An 18,478-nucleotide genomic window follows, 5' to 3' on the forward strand; every position below is an offset into this window, starting at 1 on the left:
CCTTTTAGAATTTTGAATGCTTGAATTAGGTCGCCACGTAGTCTTCTTTGTTCAAGACTGAACAGATTCAATTCTTTTAGCCTGTCTGCATATGACATGCCTTTTAAGCCCGGAATAATTCTGGTCGCTCTTCTTTGCACTCTTTCTAGAGCAGCAATATCTTTTTTATAGCGAGGTGACCAGAACTGAACACAATATTCAAGATGAGGTCTTACTAGTGCATTGTACAGTTTTAACATTACTTCCCTTGATTTAAATTCAACACTTTTCACAATGTATCCGAGCATCTTGTTAGCCTTTTTTATAGCTTCCCCACATTGTCTAGATGAAGACATTTCTGAGTCAACAAAAACTCCTAGGTCTTTTTCATAGATTCCTTCTCCAATTTCAATATCTCCCATATGATATTTATAATGTACATTTTTATTTCCTGCGTGCAGTACCTTTGCCATGTGTCTGCCCAGTTCTGAATCTTGTCTAGATCATTTTGAATGACCTTTGCTGCTGCAACAGTGTTTGCCACTCCTCCTACTTTTGTGTCGTCTGCAAATTTAACAAGTTTGCTTACTATACCAGAATCTAAATCATTAATGTAGATTAGGAATAGCAGAGGACCTAATACTGATCCCTGTGGTACACCGCTGGTTACCACACTCCATTCTGAGGTTTTTCCTCTAATCAGTACTTTCTGTTTTCTACATGTTAACCACTCCCTAATCCATGTACATGTGTTTCCTTGAATCCCAACTGCGTTCAGTTTGAGAATTAATCTTTTGTGCGGGACTTTGTCAAAAGCTTTCTGGAAATCTAAATAAACCATGTCATATGCTTTGCAATTATCCATTATGGATGTTGCATCCTCAAAAAAATCAAGCAAGTTAGTTAGGCACGATCTCCCTTTCCTAAAACCATGTTGACTGTCTCCCAGTACCCTGTTACCATATAGGTAATTTTCCATTTTGGATCTTATTATAGTTTCCATAAGTTTGCATATAATAGAAGTCAGGCTTACTGGTCTGTAGTTACCTGGTTCAGTTTTGTTTCCCTTTTTGTGGATCGGTATTACGTTTGCAATTTTCCAGTCTGTTGGTACCACCCCTGTGTCAAGAGACTGCTGCATGATCTTGGTTAGCGGTTTGTAAATTACTTCTTTCATTTCTTTGAGTACTACTGGGAGGATCTCATCCGGCCCAGGGGATTTGTTTATTTTAAGAGCTCCTAGTCCCTTTAACACTTCTGCCTCAGTTATGCTAAAGTTATTTAAAACTGGATAGGAACTGGATGACATGTGGGGCATGTTGTCAGTATCTTCCTTTGTAAAAACTTGTGAAAAGTAATCATTTAACATATTTGCTATTTTTTTTTCTTCCTCTACGATTTTGCCATTTGTATCTCTTAAACATTTAATCTCCTCTTTGAATGTTCTCTTGCTGTTGTAATATTGGAAAAACATTTTGGAATTGGTTTTAGCTCCCTTAGCAATGTTTATTTCTATTTCTCTCTTGGCCTTTCTAACTTCCTTTTTGACTTGCGTTTGCAGTTCTGTGTACTCTTTCTGCGTACTTTCTTTTTGGTCCTTTTTTAATGCTCTGTAAAGTGCCTTTTTTCGCTGAATATTTTTTTTAATTGATCTATTAAACCATTTTGGCAATTTAGTTTTACATTTAGATTTGTCTACTTTAGGGATATAATTGTTTTGCGCCTCTAGTACTACATTTTTGAAGAACAACCATCCTTCTTCTGTGGGTGTTTTCTCTATTTTACTCTGTGGCAGAGCAAAGCTCTGCCCTTTTAAATTGGCAGGGATGGGGTTAACTTCCCCTGCCTGCCTGGGTTTATTATGTTCAGGTGGCTGGGGTTGATTAGTTGATTAGGTTGATTAATGATCAATCAGCGCCCAGCTACCTGATATAAAAGGAGGCCTCTGCTTCTCATTTGGGGAGAGGGAGCTGAGGAAGCAGGTTGGGTTTTTTTTGGTTGTTTGGAGAGCTTGAATCCAGTGAAGGCATTGCCCAGCCTGGAAATTGTTATTTTTGTAAATTTTGCTTTTTTCTTTCTTTGTGTTTAAATTGTTTTGTTTTGGCCCTTGTGCCCTTTCATTTTGTGTTTATTTATAATAAAATAGTTATTTTTTTGAACTGCAGTCTGTCTCTGGGCCTCTATCCACTCGCCAGCCTGCCACATACTCCAATCTACTTCTGTTAGTCTCTGTTTCATACCTTCACAGTTTGCTTTTCTAAAATTGTAAACCTTAGCTTTAGTCTTTACTTTTGGGGATTTAAAAAACACTTCAAATGAGACCATGTTGTGGTCTGAGTTTGCCAGTGGTTCTCTGACCTCTGTTTTAGTTATTCTATCTTCGTTATTTGAAAAGACTAAATCAAGGCATGCCTCCCCTCTAGTGGGTGCCTTCACAAATTGTGTTAGGAAGCAGTCATTTGTCATTTCCATCATTTCTATTTCATCCTTCGCGCTACCCACCGGGTTTTCCCATTTTATTTGGGGGAAGTTGAAATCCCCCATTAGTATGGCTTCTCCTTTGCTACACACATTTCTAATGTCATTGTATAACAGATTATTGTGCTCACCGTCTGAATCTGGCGGTCTATAGCATGCTCCTATTATTATGCCTTTTGAATTTTTGTCCGTTATTCTGACCCATATTGATTCGGTTTTATTTTCTTTGTCCAGGTTTAACACCTGGGCTTCAAGACTGTTTCTTATGTATAGCGCTACCCCTCCTCCTCTTCTGTCCTGCCTGTCTTTCCTATACAGTGTATACCCACAAATATTATATTCGTCCCCATCACTCTCAGATAACCACGTTTCTGTAACACCTATCACATCATAGTTACCTGTTAGTGCAGTAGCTTCAAGTTCTAGAATTTTGTTTCTGATACTTCTAGCATTTAGATAAATACATTTAATGGTTGTCTTACCTGAGTTGTTGTTCTTGTTTTGATGTGGTCTCCCTTCTGTTTTTTTTGTTGATTTCTCCCCCCTTCCTTTCTAGTTTAAATGCTTCCGAACCTGCTCGAGGATCTTTTCTCCAAGTAGACTAGTTCCCTTGTTATTTAAATGCAGTCCATCCCGTCTATACAGATAGTCCTCGTTGTAGAATGTGGTCCAATGATCAAGATAGGTGAAGCCTTCCCGTGTGCACCACGTCTTCAGCCATTCGTTTTGATTAATTATTTCCAGCTGTCCATATGGTCCTTTGCAAGGTGCGGGTAGTATACCAGAAAATACCACAGTTTTGGTTTTCTCTTTTAATTTCCTTCCTAGCTCTCTGAATTTGTTTTGCAGGGATTTTGGTCTGTCTCTTCCAATGTTGTTTGTACCGATGTGGACGACTACTACCGGGTCGTCTCCTGTTCGTTCTAGGAGCCTGTCCACGTTCTCAGTGATGTGCTTGACCGAGGCTCCCGGAAGGCAGCACACTGTTGTAGTAAGGGGGTCCAAACTGCGAATTGAACTTGCTGTGTTTCTCAATATGGAGTCCCCAACAATCATGACCTCCCTTCTTTTTGCTGTCTGGTCACCACTGTCAATAGGGTCCTGGATGTTGTTCCTTTCATTCTCTTGTTGTTGGTTCTGCTCATCAAAATTCTGAAGTGACTCAAATCTGTTGGTTGTTTTGATTTCTGGTGGTTGTGTTTGACGAAGTTTCTTTTTTCCCTGCTTCTGCCTATCTGAACCCAGCTGTTCTGACCTTCTATCTCCCTGGTGGCTTTCAGTCTGTTAGGGGTGATGCAGACTTCCATGAATTGTGGGTGTGCCAGTTCCTCAAGATCCTGTTGCTGTCTCACTTCTTCCAGCTCCATTTCTAGCATACTTACTAGTTTATGCAAATCCTGGATCGCGCGGCACTTTACGCACACTTGGTTTAGCTCCGCTGGGTTTTCTCGGATTTCCCACATCAAGCAGGTGTCACAGATTACTGGCTTGAAGACCATGTTGAGGTTTTTTTTTTGAAGTTTAGTTTCTTCTGCAGCTGTCAACCTGCTTTCAAACTGCTTCTAAACTGCTCTGTACTTTTCCACGCCTGTACTTCTCCCACTCGCTGTCGCTTCCACTCGCTGTCGCTGGGAAGACTGCCTCGTTTAACTGCGTTGTTCTGCTGTGCTGTTGGCTCCTCCCCTCGCCCGTGTCTCAAAACGGCGCTGAATTTGAATCAGCTGCTCCGAGTTTCAGCTTGTTTGTTATCAGAAAAACACACGCGGCTGTTTGACTTTGAGCTGCTGCTGTGTTTCCCCAATGTCCTCTGTTTTCTGATTAAAGCAATTCAAGATGCAATTTCTCCTTTCTGCTTCGAAACTGCTCTGTACTTTTCCATGCCTGTACTTCTCCCACTCGCTGTCGCTTCCACTTGCTGTCGCTGGGAAGACACTGGAGTGGTTGCAATCTGCGCCTCGGATCTCCCCTCGGATTCCCTCACAGAAGGGAAGTGGTCACTACAGACGCCTCCAGCCTGGGCTGGTGAGCGGTCTGTAACAGGAGAGGTCAGTAGAAGAGACATTGGCAGCAAGTGCACATAAATGCCCAAGAGCTGCAAGCAGTGAACCTGGCGTTATCTCATTTTCACCAGCAGTTAGCGCACAAACACGTGCTGGTCCGGACGGACAACACCACAGTGGTAGCCTACATAAATCACCAAAGAGGCCTGCGCTCACCGGGTCTTCACCATGCAGCGCACAGACTCCTGTCCTGGACACACAGAAACTTGGGTTCCATCAGGGCAGTTCACCTCACCGGTGTGGATAGCAAGGCAGCAGACCTCCTGTCCAGAAGAGATCCTGTGATCTGCCCTATTGAGACGATATTAACCTTCCTATAACACCTGTTTGACGCAGGAAAATCAGTGTCCACTTTGAAGGTATACCTGGCAGCAATATCAATGTGCCATGACAAGATTGACTCTGTGTCCCCTGGGGCACATTTCCTGGCAGTGCAATTTCTTAAAGGGTCTCGGAGGCTTCATCCTCCCATGAAAAGTATGGTCCCCAAGTGGGATCTAGAACTGGTTCTGCGGGTCCTTATGTGTCCCCCATTTGAGCCCATGGCGTCAGCAGAACTGTGCTCTGTTTCATTGAAGGTTGCGTTTTTAATAGCCATTAGGTCTGCCAGACGAGTAAGTGAGCTTCAAGCGCTGTCCATTAATGACACATGCATGGCTTTCACGGGAAATGACTCACGGGTAACATTAAGAACAAATCCATCCTTTTTTGCCAAAGGTGGTATCCTCATTCCATATTAACCAACCAGTGGTTTTGGAAAATTTCAGACCTCTCCTGCACGAGTCAGAGGAGGACCATAGACAGCAGATGCTATGCCCAGTTTGGGCTCTGTGCTGTTATCTGGATAGGATGGCGTCCTGGAGACAGTTTGTCTGTTATGGGTCCCGCTCTACAGGTCAGGTCCTATCGAAGCAACATCTAGCGCACTGGGTGGCAGATGCGATACGCTTGGCGTATGAACAGACGGACTCCCCATTACCGGGACACATTACTGCCCATTCTGCCAGGAGCCAGGGAACTTTGTGGGCTTTCCTTCATGGCTCCTCCATAGATGAGTTATGCAATGCTGCTACATGAACAGATAGTTAGACATTTGCACGATTTTACCGCCTTGATGTTGCAAACCGAGCGAGACCCTCTCTGGGCTCTAGGGTGTTGCAAGCGGCATGCATTTAGGCATCATATGGGCTCTGAGGCTATCGCCGTGAGGCTGTACTGTCGGTAATCTGGAGCCACGACAGCTTTAGTACAACTTCCCGTTCGGTAATGGTTGTCATTCAATTGAAAGGGAACGTTAAGTTATTACCATAACCCTGGTTCCCTGAAAGAGAATGACAACCATTACCCCTCGAGGTCATGTCCCCAGCTGACCATTGTTTTCGAAAGAAAATAGCGATGTGCTACTTTAAGGACATTCTTCTTCAGCAGGAGGTGGGAGGGACTTGTGATAGGGCAGCTTTTTTTTAATATATGCTCAGTGATTGGCGGTCAGAGAAGGCTCTCCCATTCGGTAATGGTTGTCATTCTCTTTCAGGGAACCAGGGTTATGGTAATAACCTAACATTATCCCACATTCCTCCTTAACCCATATTGATAGCCTACCCCAGCAAGCCTTGCGGCTAAGTTCATATTCATGTATTTACAAAACAAAAAGGATGGACGCTGTTGCTTTGCTTCCAACAATCTTAACAATTCTTTAGAGCTTTCTGTTATTAAAAAACCTGTCTGAGAATATTGAAGCACAGAGAAACCTGCTTACTCCTTATATGGATTAAATGATTATGCCCACCCATCACTTGATCGGTCAGTATTGTGACATACTTTTTTCCATCCCGCTTTGGCCCATTTTTGGAAAGGATCCAAAAAACATCAGGGGCCGCTCAGACTGGCAGCCAAATGAACATGGAAACGCAGCATCATGACAGCAGGGTTTTCCACCCAGTTTAGTTGTGCATAAAATGAGGTAACAGACACAGGTAGGAAGGGAGTGCGCTTATCCTCTGCCAGGGACACTGTCAGCTGCAGACCTGAACTGTTCTGGCTTTCTGATTTGCAGGGGGAGCCAGGGGCGAAAGGAGTGAATGGAGACAAAGGAGAAAGAGGTGATGAGGTAAGTTTGATTTGGAAGATATTTCCACATACAGCATATATACAGCAAAAGGTATTGTGTATATTTTAAACATTCTATAAATATGCTTGCTTTAACATTTTAATTCATAATTGTTAGACATCAGACGTCTACTGTACATTTTGGAAGCTTTTGAATTTCAAGATTTATGTTTATACTGTGTAATCTGTTTGTACTTGTTTCAGAAATCCTTCTGTGTATGTGTGGCAAAGTGGTTTGCAGTGTGCAGGTGTAGAGGTGATGCAGTGCTCAAGACAATGGCAAACAACAAAGTACTGGTGAAATGATCCAAAGTCTGAGAGCAACAGTAAAGAAATTGGGGGCTGGCAATACACAATGATGTGTATTGCACAGTTCAATAAACAACAGGTTGCAGTCCTGAAATAATAGACACAGTTAAACACACACATAAAACACAGACATGGTCAGTCCAATAGTACAAGTACAAGTCCAGAGTGAGTGCTGTAGTGCTCATGGTGAAATACAATTTTAACCCTTTGCAGTGTGCCTGTCAGGCACTTCAGGTCTAATTTATTTTACACCGCTGTTTAAATTTATTTTAGTAAAACCGGTTTAAAGGGCATTGCAATACTAAGCGACATCAGTACTGCATCTCCAGCCAAGCCCCACCCCGTGTTCACTATATTTTTCACATACCTCTTTATAGATGTTGTGGCAGGCTGGCGAGTGGATAGAGGCCCAGAGACAGACTGCAGTTCAAAAAAATAACTATTTTATTATAAATAAACACAAAATGAAAGGGCACAAGGGCCAAAACAAAACAATTTAAACACAAAGAAAGACAAAAAGCAAAATTTACAAAAATAACAATCTCCAGGCTGGGCAATGCCTTCACTGGATTCAAGCTCTCCAAACAACCCAAACAAAAAAACCAACCTGCTTCCTCAGCTCCCTCTCCCCAAATGAGAAGCAGAGGCCTCCTTTTATATCAGGTGGCTGGGCGCTGATTGATCGTTAATCAACCTAATCAACTAATCAACCCCAGCCACCTGAACATAATAAACCCAGGCAGGTAGGGGAAGTTAACCCCATCCCTGCCAATTTAAAGGGCAGAGCTTTGCTCTGCCACAGATGTGCATACTAATAAATCCTTTCCTGATCACTCGTTTTATCACCAAACTCTTCAATAATGCAATAGAAGTCATTATTTTATTACTATAACATCTCAAGAAGCTCTGCAAATGTCTGTGATATTCTTTGAGCGCTGGATGTGGAAGCAGCTACCTCCTTTGTTTATGTCTGCTTATCTCTCTATGGTGCAGCTGCTAGGGCTATTGCTCACACGCCCCTTTTTTCGGTTTCATTCGGCCATTGAATGGTTTTTTCTGCTTTTTCCGGAGAAAAAACGACTAGAGACCTGTGCTTTAGGGTCCAACATTAGACTGGAAAGGGAAAATCATAATGTCAGACCTGGTCCGACATTGAACCCCAACGGTTTAATCCGTGAACAATGGTGCAGTGTTGTCCAGGTTTGTGATGGCCTTTAACAACAGCTCTGGATTTTGTTAGCCGTCTAATAATAACAATCAGTACAATCGGACTTGACAAAACAAACAAAACACTCACGGTAATATTTTGCTCTTCCTTTAGCGTTCTGTTAACCATAAACAAAGGATTTTGTACCTTCAGTCACGTTCCCTTGGTTAGTGAATGCAGCCGTTTCTCCTCCAATCCATGGTTTCCACATTGCTTTCCCTCTGGAGTGGTGGCTTAATGTACCGCAGCTGTGCCCCCTTTCTACATGGCCGACTTCCACCTAACCCTGGGAATGAATTGTCAGGCCATCCTATCCAGGGCACTCTGTCCCTTTTATACTGCATCCTCACAGGTCGGGAGGGAGATTTATCACCAAGAATCATTCTGTCTCCGTCACAGTCTGTGTGTCTTTTTTTTGTGATCTCATTGATTGATTTATTTATTGTGTAGGGTGAGCCAGGCCCTGATGGACCCAGAGGTGAAAAGGTAATTCTCTTTCAAGTATTCTCTTTGAATTATGATTTTTGAAACTTTGTTGGCATGACAGGCATATTACATTTACTGCTGTAAAAGATAAAACAAACAAACAAACAAACAAACAAACCAAAAAAAAAAAAGACCAGATTACCAGGTAAGTAGTAACATCCAAAGCAATAGCATTATGTACTAGGTCTTTAGGGCTCAATTCACAAAGTCTGACAGTTAATGAATGGTTTTATGAAACACAGCCTAATATTGATTAAACAGCTCTACATCTATGGCCAAACATTTTGCATCACCTAGAATTTTGGGATTGAGACATAATAAAACAAAACAAAAAAATTACATAATTTTGATCTTTTATTTAACATCATGTAACCAAAGAAATTACAAAATGATATTACAAAAGTCTACCTAAGTCTACTTCTAAGTCTAGAAGCCATAATAGTAGTAGTACAGTAATTCATGTTAGATTTCAAAATATCAGTTTTTGTTAAGTATACTGAAGATTACAAAGCTGTATGTAATTCAATATGTTACCGGAACATTATTGAGCAGCAAAATGTGTTAATTCTATAGGGTGATTCAAAACTTTTGTCCATGGCTGTATAGTGTCAGAGAAGAACACAATGCATTGCTAATGCCTGTGATATTAACTGAGGATGTTTGTTACTGATCAGGGCAGTCTAGGAGAAAGAGGAGCACCGGGAACACCAGGAGCAAGAGGACCTCGAGGAGACTTGGTGAGTTAAAAGGAAACCAAGGGCCAAGGGCAGGATAGAACCACAGGTCGCATTGTTTCTTTGTCACTCCTGGTGTAACAGTGACTGCTTGTGAACCACATGCTCTGACAGGGACACTGTGTGTGAGTGGAGCAGGGTCTGGCCATGCTTAACTAGGGGGATTGAGGACCAGATCAGAGTCTATATGTAAAAACAGAGGTACAATTGAACAGTAAATGTATATAGATGATCTTTTCTTAGGTGAAGGAAATACTTAAATATTGCAAATGTTCTTACTAGCAAGCATGTTAAGAATACATCTGGTTTTAAAAGCTTTCTTCTCCCTAGATCACTGTGTGTAACTTCTCTGTAGATTTTCGTTTCTTCCACCTGGATTCCTAATTGAGCTGAGCTGACTGCCCACTTGCAAAGATGTGTGCTCATAGTGTATCTGTACTGTAGTAACAAAGCATTTTCATTTGTTAACCTCTGGTTTGTACGGACTCTGTCTGCCACTCAGTCCTGATCATTGTGTTGATGACGTGTTTGTTGTTGTTGTTGTTGTTATTTGGTTTTAAAAGCAGTTAAGTGAGATAAAATCAAATCTGATTACAAAAAGCTGAGCGTTACGTTCTGTTTTAAACTTTTATATGCATTGCTGTAAACTTAAAGCATTTGCCTGTCTGTAAATGCTCAGTTCAACCAATAAATGCTAAATTTGTAATATAGCATAGCTATAACATGGCATAGCTGTTCATACCATCCATTAAGCTTTCTGTAACATGGGCGCCTAAAATATCAACCCCTGTTCCACTGGAAAACAGTATTGCATTGCTCATTCCTACCCCTCGGATTGCTGACATTGATCGTGTTTCTGTTTGTTAGGGCGAGCCAGGACCATCAGGGGAACCTGGACGAGAAGGGTCCATCGGACTGAATGGAGATCCGGTAAGACAAGCTTCTCTGGGTTGTACCGCAAAGTAACATGCAAAGTTCCAGGACACTAATGTATACACTACAGTGTCCAGTCGTCAGTGAACAAGCGGATGTGAAAATCTGCAGGACACTATTTACACTATAAATATATCTTAGAACGTTTACCTCTGGTAGTGTATATACATCTACTCAGAGCCATATTGTTTACTTGACAGGAGAAAACACCATATTTTTGCAAAACTGAGAACCAAACAGCTTGAGGGTGGTTGGAGCTGGGCTTAGGGTGAGACCTTGAATGTTATTAGTGCATGAGATCAATCAGCCTTGAGCCTTTGCTATCTGGTTGCTTTTAGGCAACAATGACAGGAACCAAGTCTTTGCATCAATGTTGCCACTTAATAGGCAGTAGAACATTAATTTTAAAGCCTTGGTTTAAGAGACGCTTACAGTTGTGTGTTCAAGGCCATCTTAAGAGACTTCAGACTGGGGTAATTTATTACTAGATGACATCACTGGCTGAATGACTGCAGAAACAGTAACTGTAGAAACTGCTCAATAGATGGAATAATCTGTCGGGCTGGGACGTGCGAGTCCTTATAGAAACTACAGTAGGAACAGTTGTTTCTTTATTCTCAGAAAGAGAATATTTTGCATTCCTAATTTTTCCCTTATAAGGCACACTTGACTCAAAAGTCATTTCCTTTTTATGTGATTCAGAAACACCATGGACAAATCAAGCAGAGGCCACAGCTGTTTGTGGAAGAGTCTTATATTATCTTTGCACTAGCAACATTACCACCATCACCCCTGTAATTGAGTATTTATCAAGGTTTTAACATCCATTTTACATCTTATTAACACAAGCATCTCTTTCCTATCTGTAGCAACAAGTCTTTAAAATGTAACTTACATAATAATGTTGCTTATGCTAATAAGAGTAGGCAAGACAGAACCTTGGCACTCCTTTCAAGGTTAGATAGTGTGTCAAATTATAATAGGATCACAATCCCGTTGGGGTGTCAGCTTCAGCTTTATAGACTTTTAATTGTTGCATATCATCTTATGAAAATCCCTCTTTATAAATTACTGCACAGCATTTCATTGTAGTGTAGTCCATTTCTAAGAATTATATCCATCCCAGATGATTTGATTCTTATAAGCGTTTGATTCTTAAAAGCGGACCAACATGATTACAATTAGCAAAAGCGTGCCTCCATTCATCAGCAGTTTAAATACAGTATACAAATGACAATGGCACTCAATCACTGAGGACAGTACATCAAAACCATCAAAACAAGTCCTTGTGATAAGCAACTTGTTATATGATCACGATTATGTTTATTCAAGGCTGCATAATCATATTTTACTTCAGTATACTTGAGAGGTGATCATCTCATCAGGGTGCCTAGTTTAACTGCCTTGTGGTGTTACATGTAATAGCCTTTGAATTAACATGTAACAGCCTTTGAGATTATTTAAATGGATTGATTTTTCAGTTGCGATGCAGATCTCACAGTTTTTCACTAAGCAGCAATGTAAAGTTCCAAACCTCCACCCCCCCCGTGCGCCGCTACGCAATCCCTCTTCCTCTAGATGCATATCAGTGCTGTGCTCAGTATGTATTCAATTAATGTATATTCCCTTTATTCTTACAAAATAAAAATAAAATAAGCAATTTCAATAAAATAAAATTCAAAAACAGCTTTATTGGGATTGCACTTGATTCTTACAAGCAGAGTATTTTAGCATGGTTAGTATAGGAATGATTTTGTCCCAGTGGTTCTGATCACTATATGCGGCTGAGTCTTATATCAGTAATTCGTTTAAACAGAGTGTGCTTTATATGAAAGCAACTCAAGAAATATTTAATATGAAAATACTAGGCATTAGAAAATTAAAGTGGGATAAAAAAACAAATACAGTGTACACACATTATATATAATGTAATAACTTTAATGGTTTGTTGCCCCTTTAAGACCAGACCCAAGGACATGGAAATGGATTTTTAAAATGCTTTCACGCTATTTTTAATAAACACACAGATCAAATTAAACAAACAGAAACAAAAACCTAACTCCGTTTTGGAGCTCTCACTAAACACCAATATGTCCCTGACTAATACGCAGGACGGCTAAGCCATTTACCTGCAACATAAAACCAATAACACACGGGCTTCACACAATAACTTACTTTGCATCGACTGCTCATGCTCTCACACACACACACACAGTCAGGCTCTCCACTCAGCAGCCGTGATCAGTCTGGCTGCCTCTCTTAAATACCCTGCACCTGGCTCCAATTTACAATTAGCACCAGGTGCAGGGGATTATCTAAACAATAAAAACAATTAACAACAGTGCATTTTCACATGTTTTTAGCAGGGAGGATTTTTAACCCCCTCCCTGCTATCTCACAATACACACACACACACACACATACACATATATATATATATATATATATATATATATATATATATATATATATATATATATATATAGACACACACACACACACACACACACACACACACACACACACACAGTTGTAGTCAAACGTTTACATACCTCAATGGAAATTTATAGTTTCTTGAATTTTCTCGAAAACAAGTAATTATAGGAAAAATCTTTTGTAGCAAAAGTTTTGCTTTTGTGGATGAGGAAAAAAAGTAAAGTTACAAGAAATAGATGTTTACAACTATTTCAGGATTTTTTTTGAAAAACTCAAAAAATGCTATGATAATATTGTCTACAAGGTGCTAGAAATGTCAATATGATAATGCAGAACCTAATTCAGAAAAAGTATAGAAAATGCTGGATTGTAGGTGAACATTTCAATAGAATATAAAACGGTTATGCATAGGACGATTGCTGTCATTACCAATAAGTCAATATGGGGAAAGTAATGCGCTATCTGGAGACTTTAGGCAGAAAATTATTTATTGTCATAAAGCTGGAGAAGGATACAAGAAGGTTTCCAAGCATTTGAGTATTCCAATTTCAACTATTGTTTCTATTATGAAGAAGTACAAGACTCATGGTACTGTCACAACTCTCCCTTGGTCTGGAAGAAAGAAGGTTCTTTCATCAAAAACAAGCAGAAGAATTGTGAGGAAGGTTAATAACAATCTGAGACTGACTGCCAAAGATATTCAAAGGGAATTGGTTGCAAGTTTCCATTTCAACTATAGGTCGAGGATTGCATGGTGAAGGCCTCAATGGTCACTGGCCAAGGAAAAAGCCACTCTTAGGAAAATGTCACAAGGACAATCGCTTACAGTTTGCAATACGGCATTTAAATGATGGATATGAGTTCTGGTCAAAGCTTTTGTGGAGTGAGGAAACAAAAATTGAGCTATTTGGTCATACTTATAGTCGTTATGTTTGGGAAAAAATCTGGTGAGGCGTACAAAGAAAAGAACACCATACCTAGTGTCAAGCATGGAGGTGGTAATACAGTGTCCCTCTATGGGGCTGTTTTTCCTCCAATGGCACAGGACATTTTGTTCCAATACATGGTAAAATGGATTTCATAGCACACCAAAAGATATTGGCCAATCATCTGAACTTGGTTTAAAGAGCAAATGGATGTTCCAACACAACAACAATCCAAACCACACATGAAAATCTACTTCAGAATGGTTAAAGAATAAAATCAAGGCTCTGGAATGGCCTAGTCAAAGTCCCGATTTAAATCCAATTGAGCATCTTTGGTATGAGTTGAAGAAGACTGTGCATAAGAGAAGTCTTCGAAATTTGAATGAACTGGAACAATTGTGCATGGAAGAATGGTCAAAAATCACTAAATGATCATGCTAAAAGCTCACTGACAAATAACCTGATCGTTTAGTAAGAGGTTATTTTAGATAAAGATGCCTGATCTAGCTATTAATTTCATGTTCCTTGTCAGGGTATGAATTCTTTGGAATTAGCATTTTTGGAGTTTTGCAAAAAAGAAATTGCTGAAATAGACATATATTTCTTCTAACTTTTTTTCCTCACACACAAAAGCAAAACCTTTACTACAAAAGATTGTTCCTATAATTTGTTGACTACAACTGTGTGTGTGTGTGTGTGTGTGTGTGTGTGTGTGTGTGTGTGTGTGTGTGTGTGTGTGTGTGTGTGTGTAATAGATCAGAAAATAATTACCTTCAGCAGTAAGGCTTAGTGTGCTCTGACCCCCTCTAATCAACCACATTGGGCACTTGCTAGAGATGCTGGACCAGTTGCTCCTTTTTCAGCTACACACTGGAGACAAATCACTCTTTTGTTTGGTCTTTTACTGAACAAGTAAGTAAATAGCTGTGTGTGTGTGCCCTGTCTCAGTGGGAGATGTCAGCTGATCCCTGCAGAGCATTTCATCTCAGCCCCTCTGTATCTCAGTCAGCTTCTCCTCTTCCGCTGGGGAGCCTAATGGTTCTTTAACGTTTTCTCTGCCTGAAGTAGTGCATATACCAACAACTAACTTTGTAACCATGATAGCAATGGGGGTGTCAGGGAGGCATGTGATCTCTCTCTCTCTCTCTCTCTCTCTCTCTCTCTCTCTCTCTCTCTCTCTCTCTCTCTCTCTCTCTCTCTCTCTCCCATCTTTTCCCTTCATTCTCTTTTCCCCTCTCCTTAGTTTTATACAGTATATCTTAGCTTAGTTATCTCTTGCATTAAAGACATCATTCACTTTGGTAAAATTAAGTTTACTCACCTGTTTCTCATGTGAGATCATGTGTCTAATTCACAGCATGTAGAAATACTGAAAGAAACTTAATAATTCCATGACAAAGGCATTTTTGAATGTAATTCACTACACCTCGGAATACGAAAAACTAATTTAATGAGAGTTTTGACTACGCCATTTACTACACCATTTTCCGAGTAATATGTCTAGAACATACATGAACCATAGATGAGTTGACTGCTCGTAATGAAAGCAGCAGTTTCATGAATAGCAGATATCTTTTATATAGTCAAAACAGACATTACAAGCAAGCTTTGAGAATAGACCCCTATATATTTATATTTCTCTTGTTTTAATGTTTTTTCTTCTTCTTTAGGGTGGAGTAGGACCTCCAGGACCAAAAGGGTACAAGGGAGATGAAGGACCCCCTGGACCCGAGGTGGGGTTCATCAAAGTGCATCATATTGTCATTGTGCCCTGTCTGTCTGTACATACCTCAACACTGAAGTGCATACACCCACACTACATTACATACCTCAACACTACAGTGCATACACCCACACTACAGTACATACGTCTATACTACAGTCCATACCTCAACACTACAGTGCATACGTCTATACTACAGTACATACCTCAACACTACATTACATACGTCTATACTACAGTGCATACATCAACACTACAGTGCATACACCCGCACTACAGTACATACATCAACACTACTGTCCATACCTCAACACTACAGTACATACGTCAATACTACAGTGCATACAGCAACACTACAATGTGAAACAGCCTGGAGAGACGTGAAAGCAGTGATGCAATCACCATAGTATTGAGTTGTAGACTCAGGAGCCTTTTCCTTTGACAATAGGCAACTTAAAATAGGCAACTGTTGCTGTCTTGCTGTCCTGGTTCATGGTGCTGCCTCCTGCCCTCCTTTATTGAACCCCCCATCTGGGGTCTGCTTTATTTTAGGGGGTTAAAGGACCAAAAGGAACGAAAGGGATGCCTGGAGATCCTGGTCTTATGGGTGAGAGGGTGAGTGTTGGCTTCCTTCAGTTCTTCCATTGGAATGACCATGGGTTTGGGTTTGGGCTAGAGCAGCAAGTGAATCTTGACTGGAGCCTCCAAGGAGAGGCAATGGGCGGGGGAACAGTACAGTGTTGATAAAGCCCTTTATAAAAAAATTATAATCATCCTTACCCAATCAGAGTGTTGTATTTCTTGTGTGAGAGGATTTCTATTTCTGTGTCCACTTTGTCACAACTTGGTACAGTCCCCCCATTTTAGAGCAATTAGAAAGTGACTTTACCACACCAGGACTGGGAGGAAATGTCTGAAATTGCTGTTTTTTACACTGCTGTGCAACCCAATATAGTACAGTAGATGTAATACCACAGAGGCAGCAGAATTTAGCAGTAAAAGCACAAGTTCTTTATCTTGCCAGGGGGAAGATGGGGCTTCAGGAAACGGAACTGAAGGATTCCCCGGCTTCCAAGTAAAGTTTCTTACATTTTTTATTTTCAATTTTTAATTATGAGGTACTTCCTTTTTCTTGTCATAATAGCAAACAGGAAATACAACTAGTAAATCCTTCTTTCTTTTCAGGGTTACCCAGGTGCAAGAGGCGATCCAGGCACTAATGTAAGTAATTATGATTGAATTACTATATTGCTATTCAAGCAAGATAACCATTGTCATTTGCACTGCTTGGATTGGTATAGCAAAGAAGATGGTTGCTATAGAAACATGGCCTGTTCTATCATCCAGAACTCTGGCGCATCTCAGAGCAAACTACAATTACAGAACTGTAGCAACCTATTGCTGTCTTAATAAAGAAATGGATTCAGAGAAAGGTGTTCAGGTGTGTGACTCTGCGTGTGTGTTGTGTTCCCGCAGGGCACCAAAGGATATCCAGGACCAAAGGGAGATAATGGGGAGCCTGGGGACCCTGGTGCAGATGTGAGTCACACACAGTTGACTAAGATGATACAATAAAGGTGTAGTACTGCAGTGAAAGGAAAACCCAGATGAGCAAGTGTTTGCAAATTGCAGTCTTTTTTCTTCATTCTGAGATACTATGAAATATTGGGTATAGTTTCCAGTTGCCTTAAGGTCTTTAGAAGTGACCTCCTTTTTTTCAAGATCTGTTTTTTGTGCAGTGTTTTTAGATACCGCTCTCAGGTAGACATGATTAATCCATCAATTATGTTTTAATCAAAGCCTACAAGTGTGATTAATCAATTCATCAGAAATCAATTAAAACCCCAAATAATTTGCATTATTTATACCAGTGGTGCGCAAAGTGTCAGCTTCCAGCATGTAAGGGCAGCTCTGCAGCATACACTGCCAAATCAAATGCTTAAATAGACATGGTCTCCTTTTCATGTTAGCTTCAGATTTAGCCGGCAAAATTATTATTTATTTTGTGAAAACCCAGATTTCTTTTTTTTTCCTATTTAATTGCTAAATTGTAATGTTTTTCAGATTTATCTGTTAGGTAAATGTTGAATTGCCAAGTGTAAACAAAATATTTAAGTTACATGTATTTTTTCACTGAGTGCTTTTTTAGAAATGTTAGCTAAATTTTGGCACACTAAGTACAAAAAAAAATAAAAAAAGATTTAGAGACTTTTTAAATGGTGAATTTATGATTTTTCGACATGTATGCATTATGGAATCTATGTATCATTGATTTTTCTTTCGTAGCTTGACTTTTTGTTGGTTTTTGTGACTTCGTAGACCTACCCGCGATGTACTAAAGTCCTTTTCACTCCCTGTGACCAGGATGGCTTGCAGTGGTGGCGTCATACCAGAAACAGAGTCAGTGGTGAAACCTCCCCCCCTCAGTCCCCAAAGTCCAGGTTTATAGTCCCAGTCCAGGAACAGGGGCAGCAACGGGCCAAAGGTGGTGGCCATGGTGGGAGGTCCTCTTCCCACCCCAACAGCTGTAGCCTGGCTGTCTGTGGGGGTGGTCACCTGACCTTCTCCCCTTTCTCTGTAGCTGGCAGCTCCCCCTTGTCGGGCTCCGGTCACCAAATTCCCTGCAGCGAAAGTGCTGCAGAGGGAGGTGGTCTCCTGACCCCTTTGTTGGGCTCTGGCCACAGTATTTCCTGCAGAAAAGCAGGGCTGACAGCAACCCCAGGCTAAGCAGTTCCATCAACCCCAGGCGAAGCAGAGCCGATGACTCCAAGCGACGGCAGCAGCAGCAGACCATCGGGAGGCGATGGCAGCAGCAGCGGACCCTCGGGAGGCGACGGCAGCAGCAGCGGACCCTCGAGAGGCGAACTTGGGAGGGGAGCCCCTGGCCATAGAGGCGGCAGTGGGAGCTTCACTTGTCACTCGTACCCTGTAACTGGTAGCTCCCCGGGTTATGCGGAGCAGCAGGCAACCCTAGGCTATGTGGAGCAGCAGGCAACCCCAGGCAATGCGGAGCAGCAAGCAACCCCAGGCGATATAGAGCAGCAGGCATCCTTGGGCAGAGCGAGGCAGGCATCCTTGGGCAGAGCGAGGCAGGCAAC

General features: G+C 41.0%; 1 protein-coding gene across 1 annotated transcript in view; it reads left to right on the plus strand.

Annotated features, from left to right (window-relative positions):
* The window catches only part of LOC121321996 (collagen alpha-1(VI) chain-like), a 69,376-nt gene that overhangs the window by 24,080 nt on the left and 26,818 nt on the right, over window positions 1–18,478 (plus strand). Inside the window, exons 17-25 of the mRNA XM_041261400.1 lie at window positions 6,574–6,627; window positions 8,593–8,628; window positions 9,303–9,365; window positions 10,230–10,292; window positions 15,328–15,390; window positions 15,933–15,995; window positions 16,405–16,455; window positions 16,566–16,601; window positions 16,857–16,919. Coding sequence (XP_041117334.1) covers window positions 6,574–6,627; window positions 8,593–8,628; window positions 9,303–9,365; window positions 10,230–10,292; window positions 15,328–15,390; window positions 15,933–15,995; window positions 16,405–16,455; window positions 16,566–16,601; window positions 16,857–16,919 — 492 coding nt within the window. The remainder of the gene's footprint in view (window positions 1–6,573; window positions 6,628–8,592; window positions 8,629–9,302; window positions 9,366–10,229; window positions 10,293–15,327; window positions 15,391–15,932; window positions 15,996–16,404; window positions 16,456–16,565; window positions 16,602–16,856; window positions 16,920–18,478) is intronic.

Source organism: Polyodon spathula, chromosome 10 (assembly GCF_017654505.1).
Source record: "Polyodon spathula isolate WHYD16114869_AA chromosome 10, ASM1765450v1, whole genome shotgun sequence".
NCBI classification, from domain to species: Eukaryota; Metazoa; Chordata; class Actinopteri; order Acipenseriformes; family Polyodontidae; genus Polyodon; species Polyodon spathula.